Source organism: Tachysurus vachellii, chromosome 11 (assembly GCF_030014155.1).
Source record: "Tachysurus vachellii isolate PV-2020 chromosome 11, HZAU_Pvac_v1, whole genome shotgun sequence".
NCBI lineage: Eukaryota > Metazoa > Chordata > Actinopteri > Siluriformes > Bagridae > Tachysurus > Tachysurus vachellii.
The window spans coordinates 3,142,501-3,170,000 of NC_083470.1; the positions used below are offsets into that span (position 1 = coordinate 3,142,501).

Consider the following 27,500-nt stretch of genomic DNA (forward strand, 5'->3'; position numbering starts at 1 on the left):
GGTATACTGTTATACTGGTATAGAATACAGAGATAAAGAATGTGAAGAATAGGGAAATTACAGATGAGGGGATTTAACAGCTAAAAAACACCCAATGCTTCAAATCCTGTTCTATTTTCCACACAAAGTTTAAAGTAAAATCTTGAAGAGAAATAGAAGAGAAGAGAAACAGCAATCCATCCATCTGGCTTTTTAGCACCGTGATCTTCACACAGCGAGTCGACAAGCGTCACCTCGCTTCCATGTCTCCTAACGAGAGAAAACCTGCCGCCTCTGTTCCTTTGTGTGAAGATACATCAGATACATCAGATACATACACACTCTTTTCCTCAGATTAGAGATGTTCGAGAACATGTTTCTGTGGCACTGCTGAGGGCTGAGGGGTCACGCCAGGTCGCAGCTGTGTAACTTGAACCCGTCACACAGCTGGTGCCAGCAGTTTCGCTCACTGTCTAAATCCCACCAGCCAACAAAATAAGTCACGCACACACACACCCACCCACCAGCACTGCTCTGCCAAATCCACACATCGCTCAAATATTGGAGTTTTCTGCAGGGCCGAGTGGGAGTCGGAGACGCGGCCACGCTGCCGTATTCTCCTCTCACTTACAGAGAAAGTTTTGTGGCTAAATGGATGAACTTTACTACTCCGTGTAACACTGTTTTTTTTTTTTTGGCTGGATCTAAAATAATAGCACGCTTTCTCGCTCTAATCACATACGTCTCTGGCGGTAACATCAACCACGCTGCAATTAAAGGAGTCGGGTTTCAAGAACTGCGTGAAACGAAACATTTCTTCGTGTCTTTAGAGCCAAAGTGGATTCGAATGCATATAATACACCTTATTAAATATCACAGCTCTTTCCGACATCAAAACATTTTCTGTTTATTTTTTTTATTTATCCCACCCAGAATGGAAATCGATCACATGACGAGATGTTCTTACGATCTGTTCCTTAAAACACGTTTGTCAGGCTCGTCGTCACCGCCTAAATTCATCCGTCTCTCACGCGTTTTTGTTTTTTCTCTCCTTTTTTCACGTATGTAATGAGTCTAAACGTGTTAGCTTCGAATTTGTCAAATCTAAATTTGAATCGTCGCCTACACCTTCGTACACGATCGTACGATGTGTAACAAAATGCTTTCAAAAGAAATAAAAATAAATAATCAAAATAGTCAAAATAAATAATAAATAAAATACTTATTTATTTATTTATTTATTTAGCAATTTGTAGTAAATGTTAGCTTCTTTCTAGAAATAAATATATAAAATAAGCACAATTATCTGCCAATAGAATGAAAGTGATCAAGAAATCAGTCCAAAAGTCGTAAAACAGAAATGGCTATAAAACTGTAACGGCGGCTCACCGTATTATTATTAATTACGTAATTATTTTATTACTATCTACCTGCCTCTCATGCTACACGTGTGTGGTGGTAACTGTAAATGTAATAAGTCTATGAGCTCCTGCATAAACGAGCTTTCTTGTTATTATCCTACGACTCTCTCCTCTCTTTTTTGCTTCCACGATTCTTTGCGGTTAATATCTCACCGAGGCGTCATTAATATGCCGAATTTCGCTAAATGCCCCTTTTCAGCGCTTTGACTCACACTTTCCGCTCTAAAGGTCGATTTGTGCCTGAGATTTACGGTGTGGTGTTTGTGTTTTACTGCAATTAGCATGCCATCGGATCTCATAAGGGACACCTGCGGTCTGTTCGCAAACTTTCAGCGCTGTCTCTCGGAGCTCTAATTTGCACTCGTCTGGGTTCACGTTATCGGGCAGGAAAAACAACACGTCCATTCACGGAGCCTCGTGCTACAGCCGTAAACAAAGCCGTGATTAAAGATGACCCAAAAAAAAAAGCGTTTCTAAAAGAGATGAAGCGTGAGACTCACTAAAAGTGAACTCGGACGTAATTATTTTTGGGAATCAGCCTCTCTCTCTGTCTCTCTCTCTGTCTCTCTCTCAGCAGCTGTAGCTATGAGCAATCAATCAGAGCTTTGCTAATTAGAAGAGGGTCAGATAGACAAAGTGAGAGAGAGAGAGCGAGAGAGAGAGAGATGAGTAAACCTAAATAACTGTGATATTGCACCCTTCATTTACTTCTTTTCTTTCCTCTGAAAGGAATGAAGAGAAGAATGCACCGTCTGGGTCTCCTCCTCCTCTCTGTATCTTCCCTTCTGGTTGTGTTCCTCCCCACCGCAGTGGGATGGCCGGGCAGCGTTCCAGACATACCATCAGAGCCCGGCGGCGTCATTGTCTCAGTGCCACTCGTGGTGCCAGCTGCTAGCCCTGGCACACATCCATGTGACCAATGAGCAGCTGGCACTGGCCTGAAAGAGGAGAGAGGCGAGAACGGGGAGAAGGGAAGGCGATTTTGGCGAGAGGCCCATCCAAAAGATTTACAGCTGAATGCAAAAGTTTTCATGCCCTCGGGGTAAAAGAAGGAAAGAAGCCCCATTCCCCTCCTCCAATGTTGCTGCCTGGAACTGAAAAACGAGAATCTACACAAAACAGTCCAGAATACTGAAGCGAGGTCTGAAGTTCATTCAGTTCGCAAAATTATTTACAAATAAATACAATAGAAGTTGTGATAGCATAAGTATTCACACCCTCAATTCGTCCTGGTGCAGCCAGTGTGATATAAATACACCTGGAAGAAAATACTGCTCATTGATTCAGTACCTACTGCTGGGCCATTCATTCAGTACCTACTGCTGGGCCGTTTGTTCAGTACCTACTGCTGGACCGTTGATTCAGTACCTACTGCTGGACCGTTGATTCAGTACCTACTGCTGGACCGTTGATTCAGTACCTACTGCTGGACCGTTCATTCAGTACCTACTGCTGGACCGTTGATTCAGTACCTACTGCTGGACCGTTCATTCAGTACCTACTGCTGGACCGTTGATTCAGTACCTACTGCTGGACCGTTCATTCAGTACCTACTGCTGGACCGTTGATTCAGTACCTACTGCTGGACCGTTCATTCAGTACCTACTGCTGGACCGTTGATTCAGTACCTACTGCTGGGCCGTTCATTCAGTACCTACTGCTGGACCGTTCATTCAGTACCTACTGCTGGACCGTTCATTCAGTACCTACTGCTGGACCGTTCATTCAGTACCTACTGCTGGACCATTTATTCAGTACCTACTGCTGGGCCGTTCATTCAGTACCTACTGCTGGACCATTTATTCAGTACCTACTGCTGGGCCGTTCATTCAGTACCTACTGCTTGACTTAACATGTGCAGTATGAATACAATCCGGACATGTCACGACCGCCATGTTGGCGCCGTCATGCGACTTACGAAGTCAAGTTAAAGGCTAAAGTATTTTTCCTCTCAAAAAACTTGACTGGTTCAATTGGTTAGCAGTTTACACAGGTCTATTTACGCAATTGATTTTTCCTTCATTTGTGTGTGTGGGTGCAAACTTATCGAATGTAATTAAGTTGTAAGAAAAGGGTTGCTAGGCAACTGAGAAAGGCCATATGGATTGCTGAATAAGACAGTTAATGAGGGAGTAACGATTTAGCCAATTAAAGTCGTTTAAATGTAAGGTGGAATCAAAAAGTGTTTGCGCCCCTGTGTGTGTGTGTGTGTGCCCCTAAATGCCACCTCATGGCACCGTGACTGACTCTTTCATATCAGGCTCTGAGTGAGAAATGGACCAAAGTACTTCTTGGCCTTCTAAGAGAGATAAATGAGTGACAGGTGGGAGGCGGAGCTGCAGCGTTCATGCAAACCCCCTTGCCATTTTGTTTGACCAGAAGGCAGCTGTGTTGAAGCCAATCTTTCCTCCAGTTCATTCATTATCTCTCGATGCCAAACTCATGCTCTGTAAGCGCGAACGGCCGTTCTGCTTCGCCAAACAGCTTTCCAGCAAACGTCCTTTTTTTAGATCGTGTCCATCCGTCGCGCATGTTTTTGTAGCCACACACGTAGTACGATTTGATACCTAACAAAGAAACGGATTTCAACGAGGCTTTCCAATGCAAATACACTTCACACACACACACGTACGCACAAGTGACGGAGCGAGCAGCAGATTTTCAGCAAGCTGACACCAACACCGTAACGCTATTTTTCTACGTTTTACTGGCATTGTTATGTTTGACTCAAGCGCTGTGTTTTCACTGCCTAGTTTAAAATCAATATTGACAATGTATCGCCTGGTAGCAATGAAAAATAAGCCGGGTGAATAAAAAGAAAGAGGTGGAAAAAATGAATAAAACAACACAGAATCTGTACTTCAGTTAGACCGCAGTCTCTCCTGCAAAGACTCAGAGAGCGGAAGAAGAAAGTAAAGACAGAGTCTTGAAGAAAAAAGAAAAAAAAAAAACTGAAGTGAGCCGAGCAGACAGGATGCTGAGAGTTGGCTTGGCATGGCTGAAAAGCACACATAAGGATGGAAGTTAACAGAGGAAAGAAACACAAACAGAACAGAGGGCAGTGAAAACGGGATCAAAGTCATCCAAGCCACCTTGTTTTTTTTTCCTCCCAGCAGCCGTGCCCGCTGCCTGAACCCGAGCCTGCTGTAGCCGGCACTCTGCCGCGAGGTTACGCCGAGCCAACAGAACAGAACAGGAGGCGACCGGAGGAGCAGAGCTGTCAGTCAATCTCACGTTGGACCAAGCAAAGAAGTGATGAAGTGCTACGGGTTATTTAAAGCGATCGATAAAAACAATGTGCTAAACATGTCCAGCAAATTATTTCCATTGTAATATTACAATGCTGAAGAATTCTCAGGTCTGATTGGTCAGTGAGCACCGATTAACGTTCTATAATCACACCTCCAGCTCATACGTTAGCGTTTCTATAGTAACAACTTATTCACAGACAAAATAAATGAATAAATAAATCGATTAAGCAATTTATTTAACAAAGAAACGTTTGTCCACTGTCAGCACTTTGTAACGTCGATCTTTGACCAAGTCTTTGGGAGAGACAGCGTTTTAGTGAGTTTACCCGAGTAACACGACACATGCGTTTGTTTATTTATTTATTTATTTATTTATTTATTCGTTTGTTCGTTTGTTCGTTTATTTTACGGATAACGTAAGTAACAACAGGAAGAAAATTGAATTTATGCTGTCAATTTGGGAAGACGAATGCAGTCAAGGGGTTGCTTGGCAACTGAGAAACTTCATTGTCAAGAATAAGCTGGCGAATCAACGAAGCTAATGATTTAGCTGTTTGTTAGATGCAGAGATGGGGACTCGATGTCATATGACTTGACTCGAGTCAGACTTAAGTCGCAAATTTGAGACTTGTGACTTGCTTGACAAATATTAAAAAAGACTCGACTTGACTTTGACTTGACATTCATGACTTGAGTCTTACTTGTGACTTGCACATGTGTGATTTACTCCCACCTCTGGTTAGATGTGAAGGTCGACCAACAGTGAAAATGAGACTAATATATTAGGAATACCAACATTTACCTCAGACAGGTTTTGATAAAAAAGGAAAAAAACATTGCTAGTATTATATGGTTATAACACCTAGCATTGTTGATTAGCCTAACAGGTCATCAGTATAAACTGTATCATGTTTCAGCAGTGGATATGAGTCTAAAATACATTTAAGAAACACATTTACCACAGATTTTTAGTTAAGTAGCTGAGGAAAGAAAACTTATGTCTAAAATGCTGCTATTTTCATCACTAGCACTGTAGAGATTAGCCAAACTGCTGTGGATTCTAGCATACTCAACAGCCAATACTCACATTTACCACAAATGTGTTGGAAAAAAAACAAGAAAAAACCTTGTGTCATGTGTAATGTTAAGATTATTGACCCTGATCGTTCTGTGTGTGGAAACGAAAGTGTTAAACTGGTGCAGTAATGTGCAGCTCCCACAGAGCTTCTTAAATTTATTCAAAAGACATTTGGACTTCTTCAAACTCTCAGTCAGCATGTTTTTTTTTCGGGCCAATATAAATCCAAGTAACTCGAGCAGCCCGACTGCTGGAGATTAGAATCAACTCCTACATGAATAATGGCTGATCACAAAACTGTTCGCAACAAATAAATCAAAGATGCTTAGAAATATCAAGGAAAAAAAAAGGTCATCTAACTGCAACCTTCTGAATAAGCATAATTGCTAAACCAACACTCGCACTGGGGCTTTGAAACTTCTTTCTGAAAAAAGAAAAAAAAAAAAAACAAGTTTTGGAGATGTAATCCCATGCCTCCTAAATACTAACAGTAAATACTCTTCTAGCAACAACAGGCCACAAACCACAACATACGGTTAGCCTAGCGTAGGACTCTCTGACGTTACTGATGCTATGTATGGCATCAAGATGACCTCAAAATCACCTCAGAGAGATGTCGAGATGATGGCTACCCAATTCAGTCCAAACCATAAGGCCAGACTTGCATTTTAAGCAACAAAATTTAGCCTAAACAAGGATCTGCACTGGGATCTGGGTTGCTAGGTGTCCAGTAACATAAAAAAAAAAAAAAAAAAAAGAAAGAAAAAATACACCACATTTTTTTCACTCAGGCTTCGCTTTCCTTCTGTTTGCCCTAGCTGATATTCGCGATAATTGATTTCCTCGAATGAGTTAACTCGACCTCTGAGTTAAATCTAATGCAGAAATCTCTCTCTCTCTCTCTCGTATGATATCGTTAAAATTATTTCTCCTATTATACGTCGGTGCCAGTAAATATGCGGCAGGATTTTAGTGGACTGATCAGGTTCGGAGATAATTCTGCGTGTTGTGTAACGGATTATTGGTGCATGCTGACGTCTAAGCGAGCGTTAGTGCTGAGTCAGTGCACTGAGAGCGCTTTAATAATGAGTGCACACAGCACACTGACAGTTCGCTGTAACTACCAGTGATGGAAACATATGAATCTGAAAAAAAAAAGTCCAGTGTAGAGCAGCTCAGTCATGCTGACACTACAAACTGATTCATCACCAGAGAAAGATGAGTGACTGGAAGAGCAGCTCAGCAGCGCAAGAGCTTTGCTTCTGCCATAATCAGAAGCAATGATGGTGACGCTAAAAGAGAGAAGGATGAAGAAGACCACATCTGCGTGGGCCGCGATGTTTACGCGTCTTAATGCTGTGGGTGAGGTGTGATTCAGCAAGCATGCACTCTTTGATCAGACTGAGGTCAAACAAATAAACCTGCTGAGAATACGGTAAACTCACAGGAAGGACGAACACATCTGTCCTTTTCCAGGTCATGTCTGAGGTCATGGGAGGTGAGGAAAAGATCAAAAACAGGACAGAGAAGTGTAGTGTTTAAGAATTAAGGAATAAAACACTTTGAGTGTGCTGTGTGTGTGTGTGGATGGGGGGGGGGGGGGACGACGACAACAATCAATGACACTGGGTGATACGGTCTGTTCATGTTACCATGGCGATGTTGATTATGTTCCTCTAACACCAGGTCCTGAAGTGTTTTATACCAATTTAGCAATAACTTTATTTTGAATCCATTAAAGACCGGCGTCATAGTTTTTATCCATTTCTAGTTACTTTTAGTGATGGAGTTTATTCTGTCTTTGATGATTTGTTGTCTTGAGACAGATCCAAACTACATACATACAGTATCTAATCTAATCTAAACTAATCTAATCTAATCTAATCTAATATTTTTTGTTTTGAAAATTCTCATTTTTTGAGATAATTACTTATTATATTTAACTCTTTAAACTCCTTAACGCTTCATTCAGCTTTACGTGCAAACCGCAGGTCTAACAATGCAATGCTAAATCAACATATTTAATCCAGACGCTATAATAATAATCTGCTGATTCTGCACATTTTCTGCCAGGCAGCTCAGAAATAAGTGGATACGAGAAGAAGGTTCAAACTGATTCAGGTCACTGCGATGCGACGCATCCAAGCGAGAGAACGTCAAAATGCATCTGACTCATCGATGTATTACCAATGCAAGTCAAAAGTGGGAAAAGACGACAGTGCGTTGCGCAGGTTGTATTTTTTTTTGTAGTACCAGGCCACTTGAAAGCACAGTAAAGTCATACAGAAACCCGCCATTTCCCAACTGCAGGTGTTTGCGTCAAAGAACAGTAAAAACAAGCTTTTCTTAAAAACTTCAAGCCGCACGGAAGAGTTTCGGTTGTTGCACATGGACGGGTTTTGATCGCACTGCGAGGTCAAAGCTTAAAGGAAAGCGAAAAAGTGACACTTCCTGTTTGGGGAAGAGCCTTCCTTTGTCGTCATTTCAGGCATCGGGTTTAGTCAAGAAGGAAACTGATACCAATTTAATTTCCCATTTGTGGTAAAAAAAAGTGACTTTACACCCAGCAAAAGAAACCCGAACGCTGAGGGGATTTTGGTCAGTGTCGCAAAACCCTCTGTAATAGAAGTGTGATGCAGAGGCTTCGTCTGAATCTGTGTCTGTTTATTGCTTTTGTAGCTGATTTCCCAAAATATAAATCAGTAGCTGAATTGAACTCTTTTTACCAGCAAACTGCCAGAATAAAAATGGATTTATGGGACATTTTAAATCAGTATGAAGAAACAAATGGTTTTGAGTCTGATCTAAAATGAATCGGGAGTCTGTTGGCTTTGAGTGTGAGACGTGTGTTTTTCCCCAGCGTTGGGATAAAATAAGCCCTCGGGGCATCTCAGAGAGCAGAAATAGGTCTTATATCACCACTGGCTTTGAAGACAGAAACATCTGCATGGAAAAAAATGAACCATTTTTGTTTTGTTGGACTTTTTCTATGAATAAATCTGCTCAAGTATTCTACAAAAAAACATACAGACATACTTATAAAACATGACAAATTCTTAAAGTCCTGAGTGTCAACTTTCATATACTGTAAGCTTCATATTATCTTGGGGAAAAGAGTTTAACCAGCATTCCACTGACCAGAACGAGTGAATGAATTGGACTCGTCTCGTGCTCAGTCGGTTCATGACTGTCTCTTAGATTTTAGAACACTTAAACAACCTGCGTCCTGCAGAATCCAAGTGAAGACAAAATAAAACACTCCTCGTCTTAATCTAAAACTTCCTGTTCCTCTAAGTATCTGTAGTAAAGGTGAGGAAACATCAGCAAGTTGTTTTTAAACTCATTCCAACTTTGATTGCTTTAATCAGGTAGCAGATCCTTGCACGCGCTTGACGACATCTGCTTTACAAACACAGCAGTGTTTCTCATTTACTTTAACAACCAGATGGCTTTATAAAAAGCCGGCACTCGTTTAAATTGCACCTGGGTTTTTGGCTTGTTTTGTGGCCCCTCGGTTTGTCGGTCCGTTTACTTTGTGGATCAGCGCTGCTAATCGCTCAGGCAGTGCCTTGTACATACGTCCACGCGGTGGATCCTGTGCGACATCGAGCATGAGCAGCTCTTACATTACAGGAAGTAAGAAAAAACTTTCCTCCTTATTCCTCCGATGTCAAGTGAAGACTTTTCGTCTTTTCGTTGCCGTCCCTTTTGTACAGCAGCTTCAAGGCTAAAGGTGCCGATGGCTAGCAGTTTAGCATGATTAGCTGTAATCAAGAGAGATTACAGCGATGTGGAGCAAAACCGTTTGGACGTAAGGTTCAAGGGATGAAGCTGTTCTGAGTGCTGAGAGGAAAAAAGTTATTACTAGTTATTACACTAGTCAGGGTCACACTGTCCAAGTCACACAAACTGTTTAGAGACTATTATTTTATTAAACAATAATAAAATAAAAAAATAAAAATAAAAAATAAAAAAATATGTCTGTTCTTTTACCTGAGAAAGTAAACTATTGGCTTTTTATCTGCTTAGCACTAACATTTTAGCTAAGGTGAGGAAGATGAGGAGATGACATACTCACCCTCTCTCTCTCACACACACACAAACACACACACACAGCATTATGAGGAGATGGATATGCCTATCTGCTCTGCAACAGATGCTAGAGCATTTTTGTGACCTACAATTACACTCTCTCTCTCTCTCTCTCTCTCTCTCTCTATCACTCTATCACACACAAACACACACACAGGCATTATGAGACTGATATATCTATCTGCAGTGCGACAGATGTAAAATTATTTATTTTGTGACCTAAGAACGCTCTCTCACACACACACACACACACACACACACACACACACACACACACACACACACACACGATGGACAAAACCCAGAACTGCTTCAGTGTCCAGGATCATTAGTAACACAAGACTCGTGGACAAGCACGACAATCCCCAGGATCTTAAAAAACACTTACAATATACAAATTTGCATCGCAAACAGATTAAAAACAAAACAAAATCAACTCTGCAGCAGTCCGAGTTACAGTAGGAGACTAAAGACGTGACGAAATGTGAATTTATGGCATGTAATGAAGTAAATATTCGAAAGAATTCCAGCAGCTGTGACAGAGAGTCTGGTGTGAGGCAGCAGACAGAGAGCGACGGGGATTAGTCGGAGTAATGGAACAGCGTTTATTGCTTTCTACAGCCTGCTGCAGGACACAGCGGAGTGTTTGCACTGACGTGATGGCTTTAAGGCCTCTCGTGAAGGCCTTTATGAAACAAGACCAACGAAGACACAGAGACCTTACACATGAGACAAGGACAAGGCTTTAAAATTGCGATGAGGAAAGCCGGGATTGATCTGAAACTGACGCCACACGAAGTCTCGAGGTGGACTCGCTCTCTCCCTGCCCTGAAGTGTGGTAATGCCACTGAGCTTATCGCACTCAGCTGCACCGCTAATCAGAGAGGTTTGTGTCAGCCTGAGGCAGGGTGCAGGGTGATGTTAGGACAACAGAGATGTTTTCAGGGTCTACCTGCAAGCACTGGCTTTGAAAATGTCTCCACGGGATAACAGGACAACAGGATTCGGGGTGTCATGTACAGTGCGTTTAGGGAAGGACCTGGCAACATTTTGCACTTAACCTTAACAAAATAAGGAAAGTACACTAAAGTAAAAATATATAAATTAAAAAAAAGTGATAAGATTAAAAATAACATAACATAAAATAACCAAACAGAATATAAAACCTAAAATAATATTAGAAAATTAGAAAATAAAAATAAATGAATATAACTATAAATGGATTAAAAAGCACAATCAAATACAATCGGTATAAGATTGGTGCTGTGGTGTAAGAGGAATAAAACACTTAGAGGCATCTTGAAAAAAGACAAATAATCAAGTTATGTGTACTAACATGAATTCCGTTTAGAGTAGATCACATGACCCCATGCTGTCGCTGAAGGTTTTCCTGATGTGTTTTATGTGTCTTTCTGCTGCAGTCTTTCATTTGAATTTATTACCTTTTGATCAAAACATGGTCTAAAGGTAGACAAACAGACAGACAGACAGACAGACAAACATACAGATAGACAGGCAGACAGACAGACAGGCTGGCATTCAGGTAGACAGGCAGATAGACAAACAGACAGACAGTCAGACAAACAGAGAGACAGACAGGCAGATAGACAGACAGACAGGCTGGCATTCAGGTAGACAGGCAGACAGACAGACTAACAGGCTGGCAGACTGACAGACTGACTGACAGATAGGCAGACAGACAGATAGAGAGGCAGATAGGCAGGCAGACAGACAGACTATCAGGCCGGCAGACAGACTGATTGACAGATAGGCAGACAGGCAGACTAACAGACAGATAGACTAACAAACAGATTGACAAAGAGACTAACAAGCCAGCAGACAGACTGCCATGCAGGCAGACTGACATGCTGGCAGACAGACAGACAGACCGATTGACAGATAGGCAGACAGGCAGTCTAACAGACAGATAGACAGACTGATTGACAGATAGGCAGACAGACAGACTAACAGACAGATAGACAGACTGCCATGCAGGCAGACTGACAGACAGACGGATAGACAGACAGGTACACAGACAGACAGACAGGCTTGCTTCAGACAAATTTCCTTCATATGTTTTTCTTTCCGTTTGTTATCTTTATGTGTCCGGCTTTGACTTTGCTCCCTGCGCTGAACCTTACAGACGGAGGAACGAGCGGGAGGAGGCGCCGGAGCCGGGACAGGAATCCCAGACCCATTAAGTTATTGACCACGGACAGACACGGCGTGTGGGCGTGAACGCTGCGGCTCTATAGATCTCTCCTGAGACAGACAGGCTACAAGACACGAGCTCCATATCAGAGCTTCTCTAATGAGAAGCAATTGCTAGTGATGGAGGGAGAGTGGATGGAAAAGAAAGCGATTAATAGAGAGAGTGAGAGAGAGAGAGTGCAGGTAAAAGAGAGGTTACATCATACTGTGAACAGTTACTACAATATGCCCTAGCAATATTGTCCCTGGTACATTCATACCAATAAAGCTTTCTCGATTTCAATTGAAATGAGAGAAGAATGAAAGTAAGAAAAGGACTGAGAGACAGATGGGAGAAACAGATAGGAAGAGGGTGAAAGACTGCAACGCAAATGCATATATTACACAGGCAATAAACTGCATTCAATTAACTTCTCCATGGCTGTGGGTGCAAAAGTATGTGTACCACAGACCTGCGTTAATAAACACTTCTCGGTCATGTCGTTTTCTTCAAAATTAAAGGTTGTTTTCCTCCAGAGAACGTAACAAGTCTGTAACTTACTGTAACCTCGAGTCTCTTAGTAAACAATGCTTAATCTACTGAGCTGAGGTAAATGGTGAAATATACTGTAGTATAAATATATATGTATATGATATAAGTTTACATACAGTATATATATTAAGTAATATATTCAAACTGAGTTTGATGCTAAATGCTAACTAACAAAAAACCTAGCAAGAAATACTAACATTGTTAGCATAGCTTTATTGTGCTCCTATTTCAGCTTGGTTGCAAGCTTCTCTTGAGGTTTAATTTTCTTCAGGAGTTAACATTTTCTTTCGGTTTGCACTGAACGACATACTTGCTAACTGACATACCGCTAGCACAAGCTAGCATCTGGAACTTTACCACAGCACTTTGAATTGTGTCATTAAAGGAAAATATGAAGCACATTGAGTCTCATTTTTTGTGGGATTACGTTTACATTTCGTCACAAATGTTTTTGGAACAATTGTTCTCTAGGTTGATTTTTATATGAAAATTTATATTTAAATAAAAAAACAAGGTGTGATATTTGCGCCTGTCGAACACCTCCCCCTGCTGGAGGCTGGCGAGCCACTGAACTTGACCTGAGCTGACCCTCATCCTCCCACCCCTCCCAAATTTCCTCTTTCAGAGCGCTGGGGCACATTCCTACTTCGCTGTGTTTACTGTGTGTGCGTGTGTGTGTGTGTGTGCTGGAACGCCCTGCGAGATAAGTGTGAGTGTTTTTTATTGTCCCTTAATGCACACCGTAGGGGGGAGAGAGCGAGAGTGAGAGCGAGAGAGAGAGAGAGAGAAGGAGGGACAGGAGCAGGAAGGAAGCGGGAGGAAGGACGAATCCCGCAGGATGAGTGCAGGCTCACTATCACTCCTGCCTGGTGTCGCTCTTTAGTCAAACCACCATGGCGTTTGTTTTGACATATCTTCATGCCAGATTTATTCCTGTGATTGAGGAATTGGCAGAAGGGAATAAAAGAGAGTAAGAGAAAGAGAGAGAAAGAGAAAGAATGGAAAGTGAGGCAGATTACATTGTTCACCAATTAAAAAAAAAAAAGAAACAAAACAAATAAACACATGACACACACTATGCTGTGACAGAATGATGTGAATGATGTGGCACTTGTTTGGAAGAAATAAAACACCACAGAGGAGGAAGCCTCTCCCTCTCTCTCTCTCTCTCTCTCTCTCTCTCTATCTGTGTGTGCTTGTTATTGGAGCTAACGGCCCATGTTGAGTCAGGGTGAAAGGGAGAGCAGTGTGGGTAACGCTTCATTAGCAAACATACCAAAAAACAGAGAGAGAGACAACACACACACACACAAAGCTTAGTAATTGGGGATGGTGTGTGTGTGTGTGTGTGTGTGTGTGTGTGTGTGTGTGTGTGAGAGAGAGAGAGAGAGAGAGAGAGAGAGAATCAGTGTGAGTGTGAGAAAGAACAAAAAACAGAGACTAAAAAAGAGTCTGAAAGACAGAAAGAGAGAGAGAGAGAGAGAGAGAGAGAGAGAGAGAAGGGAATTCCTCTTATGCACACAGCGGTTTGCCACTGATGACACTGTTTATTCATTACCACAATGTTCGGTTTATGCGTTTATGTTTACTTTTATGTTTATTTCGTGTATTCGAAAGTTTGCGAGTCAAATTCTCATGAGTCAAATCTTACAGGCTGTTATAAAGCAGCGGCACTGGAGTCTCCTTCCGTAACCATGACAACAATTATTACTACTTGCTCACTAACAACGTGATTATAATGGCTTTACTTTAGATCGAGTGGAGTCTCCACAGGTATTAGTTATACCAGTCTCTAATAATAAGCTGTTGCTATAGAAACCATAACGTATTACAAAATCATTCGAATCACTCTTTCTGAGTGAGGATTTGACAACGCTGCAACGTTGTGGAATACAAAGGAGTAAAGGAGACACTGCAGCTTTAAGAATGAACGCTAAACGTTTGTCTCTCTCTCTCTCTCTGTCCCTCTCTCTCTCTCTCTCTAGCCACCGCCACCGCCACAACCCCCCACCCCCTCTGAGTGGAATGCTCTAGCTCCTTATCTTTGATTTTACAGCCAAGGCTTTGTAGGCTATTTGGCTGGTCAGGTGACTCTCGGGCCGCCTCTCTGACCCAGACAAGTGCGGTTGAAGGTCGACAGGGAGGAAGGGAGGGAGAGAGGGAGGTAGGCTTTCTTTTCCTGTCTCGTCCTCCTCTTTCTTCTCCTTTCTCTTTCTCCTCAGCAGACGTGGTTGTCCGGTCATGTTCCTGTGACCAACTAAATGTTGACGTTACTCAGAGATGTGTGTGTGTAGAGTGAAATGATTCGTCACATTTGCCATGTGTACACACACACACACACACACACACACACACACACACACACACACACACACACACACACACACACACACACACACGGTTAGGTTTCTTGCAGTATGCTTGGAGTTGGTGTGTTTTGTATGCTTTGGATTTCCTGACAAAGTAGAGGGAGTTTAGTAGCGCTGGCAGTGAGCAGAAAAAAAAATTGGATAAAGGCGGCAATTCATCGGTGGGGGGAATTCAACAAACACTCTCGCTCACCACACTGTGAGTCACTCCTGCCGCTGCCACTCACACACTCACACACAAACCTTTGAAACACAACTCTCTGGAGCATTGACTACTTACTACTTCTGCACTCAGGCATGCAAGCTGTGACTGCACATCCTGCAATATATCACTTGTCCATTGTTTTAATATCGGATCTGCATTAGTGACGTCTCCAACATGTAAATCAGCCGAACGGTCTTAAACCAATGCATGACAGACCTGAACAACATACACACACACACACACAGTACAACCTAATCCCATAAGACACATCAGCAAATACATATTCTTAAATTTGTAGTGACTGCAATAACACCTGGCCAGATGTGGACTTCTTAACAGCTCGCAAAAACTCCCTCAGAAAGAAACATCACATTATATTAGTGATGGCGGAGTGCTGAGGTTTTTTCAAAAACCCCCAGACAAATAAAGACGTAATCATTTACTGTGAAAGAATAAAAATGTCATATAGCTATCAAGTCATCTATCATGTTATTAATCATTGACTGAATCAATCCAAATAAAAGTGTAACACCACTGAATGGTGAGTTACCGTCAATGGTGAGATCGGGCTGGAGCAGAGTTTTCTACCAACAACTATCAACTATTACAATTTTTACTTTATTAACAAGCAACATATATGTGTGTGTGTGTGTATACTTCTACTACACTTCTTTTATAGTTATGTAAAACATAAGCATTAACTAGATCATGATCCATGCTGAGAGATGTTTCTGTAGATTAGCTTACCCTCAGTCCTGCTAGCCTACACTGGTTTATACACCGCTGTAAATTTGAGCTCTTTTCCCAGCCTGCCAGAGCAAGCGGTTCTCGTTTGCAATGATTTATGGCTCGGCTCTGCCTGATCCCCGCCTCCCTGTACTTCTCAGTTTTTAATGTTAAACCTGAACCTCTCTGTAGCATATTAGGCATGGCTTAGGAGCTTACATCCCTTACTCTGTCTCTCTCATTGTGTCCTGTACAACGTAAGAGATGACTCAGCTGGGTTTTATTTTACTTCTCAAAGGACAACCGCTGTGATTTGAACCAAAACCTCAAAAGCAATAAATTCTCACCTTACAGCTAAGAGAGCTTTACAAAGCAACAACAATTATCTTTACTACATTTATGCATCAGCAGGCAAAGCAGCTCTGATGATTCATTTCCTATGTTACCTTACAAGACAACTTCTTGCTTATTAACTGAAATACACACATATGCTACGCAAACTCACCTCTCTCCTGCACGAAGTACGCCAGGTAGAGATCCAGCTCCTTGACGGAGACGCTGATGTGGTGCGGCTGGACGCACAGGATGTGATTGGAGCACTGTGCCCCCTTGACCAGACGCTCTCCATCTGTGCTTTCCAGAGGAATCCCCTTGAACAGGATGACCATGACCAAGTCGAGTCTCCATACTTTGTCAGCCTGTCTCAGGCAGTCGATCCTTCTCATCTTGCCTTTCTGGTCAGGGTTGGAGAGCACACAGCATGGTGCTTTCTTGCCTGTGATAGACAGCACAAAGTCCTCGCGGCACTCTGGTCGGATGTCCTTGCGCAGCTTGGCAAGAAGACGAGATGCCCACTTCTGCTTGACCTCAGGCTTCTCGCCCAGCAGCTCATCCTTCACGGCGCGCTCCTCATCTTTGGTCATGCGCTTCTCATGCTTTTTGAAGTACTTGCGTTTGCGCGCCTGAAGGTTGAACCAGGTGTAGGCAAAGGCGCGGACGTGTGGCAGCAGTGCCTCGATAAACGGATGGAACTCATCCTGACGGGAAAAGGAAGACAGGAAATAAGTTAAGAGCTGAAAGCTCGGATTCAAATTATTCAGGTGTGTCCTAAAACCTAAAAACATACAGGAAAAAAACAGACTAAGGTACAACTTTCAGGGTACAAATCCTTGGCACTGGAGTGATATCCTCAAGTGTACATCTTTTGTATTTTTATATACATGAAGATTCCAATAGTTACTTGGAGATACCTGTAGTTAAATGGAAAACCTTTATTTACTCATTGATACCTTTAGTTACACAGAGATACCTTTAGTTACATAAAGATACCTTTATATACAAAGACATACCTAGTTACACAAAGATGTAGTGTTAGAATAGTAGTGTAGATGTAGTGCAGTGTAGCTGAGGGGAAGTATGTAATTTTAAAAGTCCTTTACTACTTGAGGCAAACTGCAATTATAATAAATTTATTTAAATTCAAATAACCACAGAGGGGGGGCACGGTGGCTTAGTGGTTAGCACGTTCACCTCACACCTCCAGGGTTGGGGGTTCGATTCCCGCCTCCGCCTTGTGTGTGTGGAGTTTGCATGTTCTCCCCGTGACTCGGGGGTTTCCTCCGGGTACTCCGGTTTCCTCCCCCGGTCCAAAGACATGCATGGTAGGTTGATTGGTATCTCTGGAAAATTGTCCGTAGTGTGTGATTGCGTGAGTGAATGAGAGTGTGTGTGCCTTGCGATGTGTTGGCACTCCGTCCAGGGTGTATCCTGCCTTGATGCCCGATGACGCCTGAGATAGGCACAGGCTCCCCGTGACCCGAGGTGGTTCGGCTAAGCGGTAGAAAATGAGTGTGAGTGAGTGACCACAGACCTTTCAAGTAAATAATTCATCCCTTGGATGTCATATTGAACTGAAATGAAATTCTGTTTCACTGTGACTTTATTCTCGCCTCACCAAGAGTGTCCTGGGAGAGACCTCAGATATAGCACAACCCTGACCAGGAAAGAGTGCTTACTGAACAGAAACGAACAAATCATTCATTCATTTTCTACCGCTTATCCGAACTACCTCGGGTCACGGGGAGCCTGTGCCTATCTCAGGCGTCATCAGGCATCAAGGCAGGATACACCCTGGACAGAGTGCCAACCCATCACAGGGCACACACACACACTCTCATTCACTCACACAATCACACACTACGGACAATTTTCCAGAGATGCCAATCAACCTACCATGCATGTCTTTGGACCGGGGGAGGAAACCGGAGTACCCGGAGGAAACCCCCGAGGCACGGGGAGAACATGCAAACTCCACACACACAAGGTGGAGGTGGCAATCAAACCCCCAACCCTGGAGGTGTGAGGCAAACGTGCTAACCACTAAGCCACCGTGCCCCCCACGAACAAATCAGTGAATGAATATTTAAGCATAGCTCAGCAGCTGTGCTTCATCTCAGCGCGGAGCCTTATTCAGGGCCAGAAATATTCAAATAGGATGAACGTGCCATAGCATTATATAGGGAAATTGATTTTGTTTTTAAGGCAGCTTGCAAATGATGCCATTAAAACAGATTTAGAAAGAGATTAAAAATGACAAACTACACCTTTATGATGCTTCAGCTCCACCACCTTGATTATGTTATGGCAGTATGCTATCAGTATGCTTTTATGCTATCATTAAGGAACTGCTGATGTTTCGGTACATTAAACTATTTTTAAAGCACAGTAATATCTTAAATCACAATAATTATTGAGACGTAAGTCATAATCTAACACCAGCACAACGTGCCGTATTATCGGCAGTCTCACTATTTCCTGAAATATTTCGGTTTGGTTGTTTTCAGCTAAGTCCTGGCAGAAGCACATATTGCGCAAAGGGGGATTTCAATGTAAAAAAAAATAAAACAAATAAAACATCACAGCCCACAGCAGTTCACTGTCACAGCATAACCACAGCCAGTCCTCATTTATCCAATTAGCTTTTGTTGATTATTTTCCTTCTTAGCGGCGAGTTTCGACAACAATACACATGTGTGCGTCTCCGAGGCTGCTCGCTGACCGCAGTTCCGCCTCTGTTTAGAGCAGAAGCATTACGTTTTGCCGTTGCTAATCGCTTCCATACTTTGTTCAGTTGCATCGCTAAATGCCAGCACTGTGGTGTGCCGTAAAAAAAAAAGAAAAACATGCACATGCACGTAGCTCAGTTAGCAAAACAAGTAGCATATGCATCTGAAACTGGTTGAGTGTGCATGTACACATTGTGTGTACATGCGTAGTCATAACGAGAGCTAAAAAAAAAAAATTCCATGTATTAGTAATCTGTAGGATGGCTGCATTAGAGTGTCATAATGAGTCGTGATAATCAATTATACTACACAGGAAACTGTTATCAAAAAGATACAGGATATTTTTATTACACTTGAGTTCCGTTCAGAATATGTACAGTAGGTTTATACACATGTGCGTATGTTTGCTAAAAATCTTGACTGTAATATCTGTAGAAACTAATTATTTGCCACTGAAAAGGAAGGCATCTCTGGAAAAATTGTCCGTAGTGTGTGATTGCGTGAGTGAATGAGAGTGTGTGTGTGCCCTGCGATGGGTTGGCACTCCGTCCAGGGTGTATCCTGATGAATGATGAATGAATGAAAAGGAAGGAAAATAAACGAATCCTTCACAAAATTGTCATATTTGGCATATTGTAATTTCTCAGTACAATATTAGTTACTTATAACACTAGGTACTTCGGTACATTATTAGCTACTTCGGAACAATATTATTTACTTCAGAACATAATTAGCTACTTCAGAACTTTATTAGCTACTTTAGAATATTGTTAGCTACTTCAATACAATATTCGCTACTTCAGAAATTTATTAGCTAATTCAGAACTTTATTAGCTACTTTAGAACATTATTAGCTACTTCAATACAATATTAGCTACTTCAGAACATTATTAGCTACTTTAGAACATTATTATCTATTTCAATACAATATTATCTACTTCAGAACTTTATTAGCTACTTCAGAACTTTATTAGCTACTTTAAAACATTATTAGCTACTTCAATACAATATTAGCTACTTCAGAACATTATTAGCTACTCCAGAACATTACTAGCTACTTCAGAACCTTATTAGCTACTTTAGAATATTATTAGCTACTTTAGAACATTATTAGATACTTCAATACAATATTAGCTACTTCAGAAAATGATTAGCTACTTCAGAACTTTATTAGCTACTTTAGAATATTATTAGCTACTCCAGAACATTATTAGCTACTTCAGAAGTTTATTAGCTACTTTAAAACATTATTAGCTACTTTAGAACATTATTAGCTACTTCAATACAATATTAGCTATTCAGAAAATGATTAGCTACTTCAAAACTTTATTAGCTACTTTAGAATATTATTAGCTACTTTAGAACATTATTAGCTATTTCAATACAATATTAGCTACTTCAGAACATTAATAGCTACTTCAGAACTTAATTAGCTACTTTAAAACATTATTAGCTACTTCAATACAATATTAGCTACTTCAGAAAATGATTAGCTACCTCAGAACATTATTAACTACTTTAAAACATTATTAGCTACTTTAGAACATTATTAGCTGCTTCAATACAATATTAGCTACTTCAGAAAATGATTAGCTACCTCAGAACATTATTAACTACTTTAAAACATTATTAGCTACTTCAGAACTTTATTAGCTACTTCAGAAAATTATTAGCTACTTCAATACAATAATAACTACTTCAGAGAAGTATTAGCTACTTCAGAACATTGTTAGCTACTTTAAAATATTATTAGCTATTTCAATACAATATTAGCTATTTCAACAAGTTTTTGCTACTGTATTTCGAAAAAAAGATAATAAAACAAATTAATTTACATGTAACAGATTTTGATTTTATTTACACTGCATAACTTATACTCATTATATATTTGTATCTTAATTGCCTTTTGTGTAAAAACTGTGGCCATGTTTTTAGTTCCTCAGTTACAACAGTTAGTCATTTTAGCATACAGTATAAAATATCAGCTAGTTAAATGGATATTTGCTGCGATGTCTCCGGTTGATTGCAGAAGCAAAAACGGTTTGTTACTAAACCATAATACAAGTGGATTAATAACATTCCTGTCAGTGCTGAGCGCCGAGCGCGTAACTCAAGCGCCGCAATTAAACTTATTAAAAAATAAAGAGCTGGCAGTATAATGCCAATAAAACTCCTTTTAATAATGACATCATTTCTTCTAAAACCCGTTCAGTTTTCCTCCAATCTGTTCATTTACATTCAGCTCATTTGGCTGAGGCTTTTTGGCTTTTTTCCCCAATTTTTACAATTCAGGATGTAGGAATGTCCAATTCATACAGACAGCCACTATTCAATTTATTAGGAACACCTGTCCATCTGTACAGTCATCTAATAGTTATCTAATCAGCCAATCAGGTTTCAGCAAACCAAAGCATAATGTCATACAGAGCTTCAAACATGTCAAGAGCTTCAGTCCACCTCAAACATCAGAATGAATAAAAAGTCTGATCTCTGTGACTTTAACCATAGCTGGGTTGTTAGTGCCAGATGGGCTGGTGTAAGAGATTTTTTTTTTTATCTTGATCTGTACAGTTTGAGTCTAGAGTCTAAATTATGCCTCAGATTCTTGTTCTTGTCTGGCAGGAGAGGATCCTGATCCACTCTTGTGCTGCTGTAGCTCATCCACCTAAAGGTTGATGTGTTGTGCAAGCTGAGATGCTTTTCTGCTCACCACGTTTGAAAACGGTGATTACATGAGTTACTACATCCTTCTGTCCAACTCTCTCCTCCTTCACCCACAGATCTGCCGCTCACTCTGTGGGGTTTTTTCACATCGTTCTGTTTAAGCTCCAGAGACAGATGTGTGTGAAAATCCCAGAAGATTAGCACATTCTGAAATAAGCAAACCATTTGGCACCAACACCCCTACAATGATCAGAAGGATCAGACTTTTCACTCTAATGTTAGGTGAACATGTGAACGTTATCTGAAAGTCTTGACTTGCCTTTGTATGATGTTATGCTTTGTAGAAGGTGTTCTGAATAAAGTGGATAGTGGGTGTAACTTCCCTGTCTATAACTTTTGATAAAAGTGGCAAAAACAGAAGAGAAAATCATCATTTATTATTATTACGGTGAACAGCATACGAACATGACAGGACACGATTTAAACTATTAATCATGTTTAACTATTTTTTTTTTTAAAACTGATCTTTTAGCATGTTGCATTTTCTCAGCAAATAAAGGCATCCTTTCAAGGCGTCTTCTGACCCGTCCTGCTTTTTCCTTCAAGTTTGTTTTGATCAAAACTTCCTCACATGAAAAAAACTGATGCTTCAGTCGCTGTGTTTTTCCATGAGCGACATTTCAAACAGTTAACGGTTTATCTGCTAACGTACAATGTCGGTCGGTGTTTGTGAACACTTCAGATCATTGTTGTTTCCCTTCGAACAGACATTCAAGGCACTCAAATAGTTTTCTTGTAAAACGAAGTGAAAATGAATAAAAGTGTAATGTCAGCACGTCCCAAGTCATAGTCGTAATTTCAACATTATAAAACTAGTACAGACATGAGAGAGAGAGAGAGAGAGAGAGAGAGGTGGAAGTAGAAAAAAACAGAAAGATACAGAGAGAAAAAGAGAGATACAGAAGGAGAAATACAGAGAAACAAAGAGAGAGGGGAAACAAGAAGAAAGAAAAACAGAGAAAAGCCAGAAGAATAAAGTCAAAGAAATAGAGAGAGAGAGTCCGAGAAAAAGACCATGAGAGAAAGAGACAGAGAGCAAGAGAAAGACAGTGAGGGAAAGACAGATAGAGAGAGCAAGGGAATGACAGTGAAAGAAAAAGAGACAGATAGAGAGAGAAGGACTGTGAAAGAGAGATGGATAGAGAGAGAATGACAGTGAAAGAGAGTGAGAGAGAGACACATAGAGAGAGGAAAGAATGACAGTGAGACAGAAATGGAAAGAGAGAGAGAATGAGTTAGATAGAGAGAGACGTGTTGAAAAAGAATGACAGTGAGAGAGAGTTGGATAGTTAGAGAATGACAGAGAGTCATGTGACAGTAAGAGATCAGTACAGATCTCATGCAAGTTGCTCAGTACTCAAAAGCACCAACACTAAACACTTCCAGCTGCACAAATGTTCTTCTCCTGAAAACCACACAATACAAAGCTACACAACACCACATCATTAGCCAGGAGATGTGCTCTTAACTGCTCCAACAAGGGACCTGCTTCACCCAGAACCAAACATGGCTCAGAGATACCTGGTGAAGCAGCCCAGATGAACTCTCGGCACCACACAGTATAATCCAAACTGTTTCAGCTGCACCAACACAACACAAAGCAACAGGGTGCAGATTCATGGGCAAAATCCTAAAATCCCTGCTCACTAACCTCAATACACCTCCAGCGGTGTCACATAGGGGGCTTTGGAAACCTTTGGCAGGGGCTTCTTTAAGAGTAAAATTATTTCGAAGGACCACTCCTGGTACATCTTTACCAGAGTCATGTGATTTACAGAAAAATAGAAAGAAAAGAAATGCTGGGAATCTCCTGGATAAACATGATGGATGTCAGCAGGTCTCTGGAGTCCACATTGAAAGCTGAGGCACAACAACATCCACCAGAGTGAAGGAACACCCGTACTGTAGGATGACTTCTGGTTAGATATAATTTAGTTGGTACGCACATTAATGGTCTGGTGGTGTGTTGATCTACTCTTGGTTTTTCAGGTGTGGTAAAGTTCCTGGGGTTTTAAACACATTAGTGTCACTGCTGGGTAGAAAAGGAGCCCATCATCTTAAAATCCAACCAACAGCAGTGCTGTGTGTAAAAACTGACACTGATGAATGATAGACGATTAACATAATACACATGGGGGAAAATGAGACTTAGTCTTTAATAGCACGCCTACAATATGGAGGTTTGGAACGTTGCATCACTGAAACACTGAGCTCATGGAGGTTCCTTCTGAAATACTGACAGAAAATTAGACACACTGCATTCTAATGACCGCTTAATTGATAAACTAACCAAAAATGTTAGTTTATAAACTAACAGCTCAGTATGCCAATAGCGTACCCTCTACTGATTATGCCTTCATCATTTAGTGATGTGACGTAACATGACATACGGCTAAGTACGGTGACCCGTATTCAGAATTCGTTCTCTGCATTTAACCCATCCAAAGTGCGCACACACAGCTGTGAACACACACACACCGTGAACACACACCCGGAGCAGTGGGCAGCCGTTTATGCTGCGGCGCCCGGGGAGCAGTTGGGGGTTCGGTGCCTTGCTCAAGGGAACCTCAGTCGTGGCCGGCCCGAGACTCGAACCCACAACCTTAGGGTTAACTCTCTAACCATTTGGCCACGACTTCCCCAGTATGCAAGCAAGTCATATTTACTAAGAAGGATTTTAACCCGGATGTTGACTACAGTAGAACAGAAGCTGAATTAAAAATATCATGCTTTTATGTCCAGTTATTTGGACTCTCTCCCATGTAGTAGGAGTTGAAAGCAATCAGCAATCAGTAATTGGATTGTTTGAGAGGCCTTGTCCTGGTCTAAACACGGCATTGTCCAGAATCCCAGGCTGTAATCAGGGCTGCAAGACCACTTCCAATGTAAGAGTGCTACAGTTACTATATAAACTTTCCAAAGCTTGACTAAAAAAGAGAAAGAGAGAAAAAGAGAGGGTGATAAGCAGGGTGACCGCATGAGAGACTGATGGAAACCAGGGATCCGGTCTGGAGAGCAGAGACAATAGGCAAAAAAATGTGAATGGATAAGATTAACATAACTCTGGCTTTTGCAAAACAACCCTGAACCAGAAGTTTAGGAGGCCATAGGCAGCATGGATTCTGTGTCACCAATCAGAACTGTAGCAGTCGAGCGTGCTCAGAGAAGTACGAAGACGAGTTACAGTCTCTTAATTTTGCTGGAGGACTACAGGGAAATCAAAGCTCCTAAAATGGAGTGCGAGTTTACAGACAAGCCCGAGTCCCAACAGATGGCCAAGTGTGTACGTTCTCCATGTCCGGATAGAGCTGCTCTCATTACACCAACTCCAGCACAGGCAAGCCCACCAAGCACTCCTCTAGTGAAAATAAACATTCATTAGGGGTTCCTCCAGCTTGCAGCCTTAAATGTTACAGCTAGGACCACTCTGAGTTCAGCCCACGCACGAGATACGAGATACAAAAATGAACCAAAAAATGAAATTTTAGGGAGTGTAGATTAGTTTGGCTCTACAGTTTTATTGCCACTAAAGAGGATTAAGCAAGCTGGAACGAGAAGGGTACTTGATTTGCCAAACACTGGACTTTACAGGGTACTAAAATTAGAAGAGAATGGGATTTAACAAAACTGGTGTTTGTGAGATACTGGAGTCAGGAAGGTACTGGATTTAGTGTTACACTAAATTTTACCGAGTACTATATATACAAGGACAGGAATTTCAGCAAAACTGTGGTTCATGGGGTTCATGGGGTTGGTTGGGTATTATGGTTCAAAAGACAATGGATCTAGATTGTCCTGCAGAGTATGTAGAAGGTTGTCCATTTACCACACAAGATTTGTCAAGGTATTGTTTTTGATAGGTCTGGATTCACTACCACGTTAGAAATTTTACACATTTACCATTACACTATCATTGGATGGGCACAGGAAGAATTACTGCCACTCTGGAGTTGGTGGAGTGCTAAAATTGCTCCCTGCACTCACTACAGTACCATATTGGAACTGACAAAGACATTAGAAAGTACTGAATTTATTACACTGGAGTTAGCAGTTAAGAACATTCTGAATGCATTACCACACTGTAGTTGACAAGATGCTGGATTTAGAAGGTCCTGAATTAGTGTTACACTGGGGTTGGCAAGGTACTGAATTTAAAGGTCTTGAATTTATCAGTATCCTGGAGTTGGCAGAGTGCTGGATATTTAGAAGGTCCTACTCCAGTGATTTACTGCCACTCCTAAATGTAAGTAGAGTTCAAGCGGCACTGGATTTCTGGGGGTCGGAGTTAGAGAGGTAATTTTCTTTAAATTGCAGGACCCCTCCCTTCCTCATAGCACTCTGTTTAGTTCCATTATTCTCTGTTGTTTTCCCAACCCCCCCTCCCTGGCCTACAGTCACCTCCACTCCAGTCTCGATTCTGTACAACTTCCATCTGTGCAAACCCAAATTTTACAAGCATCATGAGGACAGCCTCACAAACCTCAGAATCACTCTCCCTTTTTCGCTCCCTCCATCAACCTTACCACCACCCATTCATTACTCAACGGTTTAAATCAGCACTTTCTCTCACTAGCACTTCTGATGATTCAGAAGATTTAAGAAGATCAGGTCGAGATGGTGATAATTTATCTTGAGGTAAACCTGCTGAGTATTTGCTGGAGGAACACTTGCAAAAGCTTCCAAAGGAAACCTTCTCTATCTCCCCAGGCTTTCGTTCTTTCTTCCTTTCTTTCTCTCTTTCTCTTCTTCTTTCTTTCCATATTAGGGACAGCCATGTTGCAGAGGAACCCTTGCTTCCCCTATGGTCTTTTTGAGGTTATGCAGTGAGATGTGTTGAGGATACACAGAGGTGATGAATGGGCTCAAATAACCTCGAGCTCTGGAATGGTTTTCTCAAACCTGCAGTCCTACACAAAAATGTGCAATTAGAAGGTGTGGACAAAGTGCAGGCATCAAGTGCAAGTCATCAGTTTCTTTGCTGTAAATGGGTTTGAGATAAAAGAATGAATAAAGATAATGTTGCTGCTCTCACTTGAACAAATGGTGCACCCAATCTCTCATCTTCAAGGTTCAACAGGTTTGGGATTCGGGACCAAATGCCATCAGGCCAAACGATTAGTTGATCTTCGGATATTTTTTCTTCAGGGGGGCACGGTGGCTTAGTGGTTAGCACGTTCGCCTCACACCTCCAGGGTTGGGGGTTCGATTCCCGCCTCCGCCTTGTGTGTGTGGAGTTTGCATGTTCTCCCCGTGCCTCGGGGGTTTCCTCCGGGTACTCCGGTTTCCTCCCCCGGTCCAAAGACATGCATGGTAGGTTGATTGGCATCTCTGGAAAATTGTCCGTAGTGTGTGATTGCGTGAGTGAATGAGAGTGTGTGTGTGTGTGTGCCCTGCGATGGGTTGGCACTCCGTCCAGGGTGTATCCTGCCTTGATGCCCGATGACGCCTGAGATAGGCACAGGCTCCCCGTGACCCGAGGTAGTTCGGATAAGCGGTAGAAGATGAGTGAGTGAGTGAGAAAGAAATACGAAGTAATACAAACAGCCTATGATACAAACTATAAGTGAAAATTAGTTAATACTCCATTAAATCAGTTATACTCCATTAAATGAGCTATTATCCTGGTCGGGGTTCAAAAAAACTTGCCAAAAGTTGCTTACCTAAATGTCACAACCCACGATTTCTCCATCACTATCAAGATCTGTTATCTTACATCAGTAGATAAGTTCTAGGTCAAAGGGCTCTTGATTATTTAAAGGTGCTTCTCAAAATCATGCATCACGTTTGCTGTTGCAGATACATCATCAAAACTTAAAGAGCTTAAAAGGGCATCTTTAAAGACTTAAA

General features: G+C 41.5%; 1 protein-coding gene across 7 annotated transcripts in view; it reads right to left on the bottom strand.

The window, feature by feature from the left end:
* The window catches only part of nfic (nuclear factor I/C), a 132,314-nt gene that overhangs the window by 72,719 nt on the left and 32,095 nt on the right, over positions 1-27,500 (bottom strand). For all 7 annotated transcript variants that reach the window (XM_060882539.1, XM_060882538.1, XM_060882534.1 and 4 more), the window contains exon 2: positions 16,370-16,901. In XM_060882539.1, the coding sequence (XP_060738522.1) occupies positions 16,370-16,901 (532 nt within the window). The remainder of the gene's footprint in view (positions 1-16,369; positions 16,902-27,500) is intronic.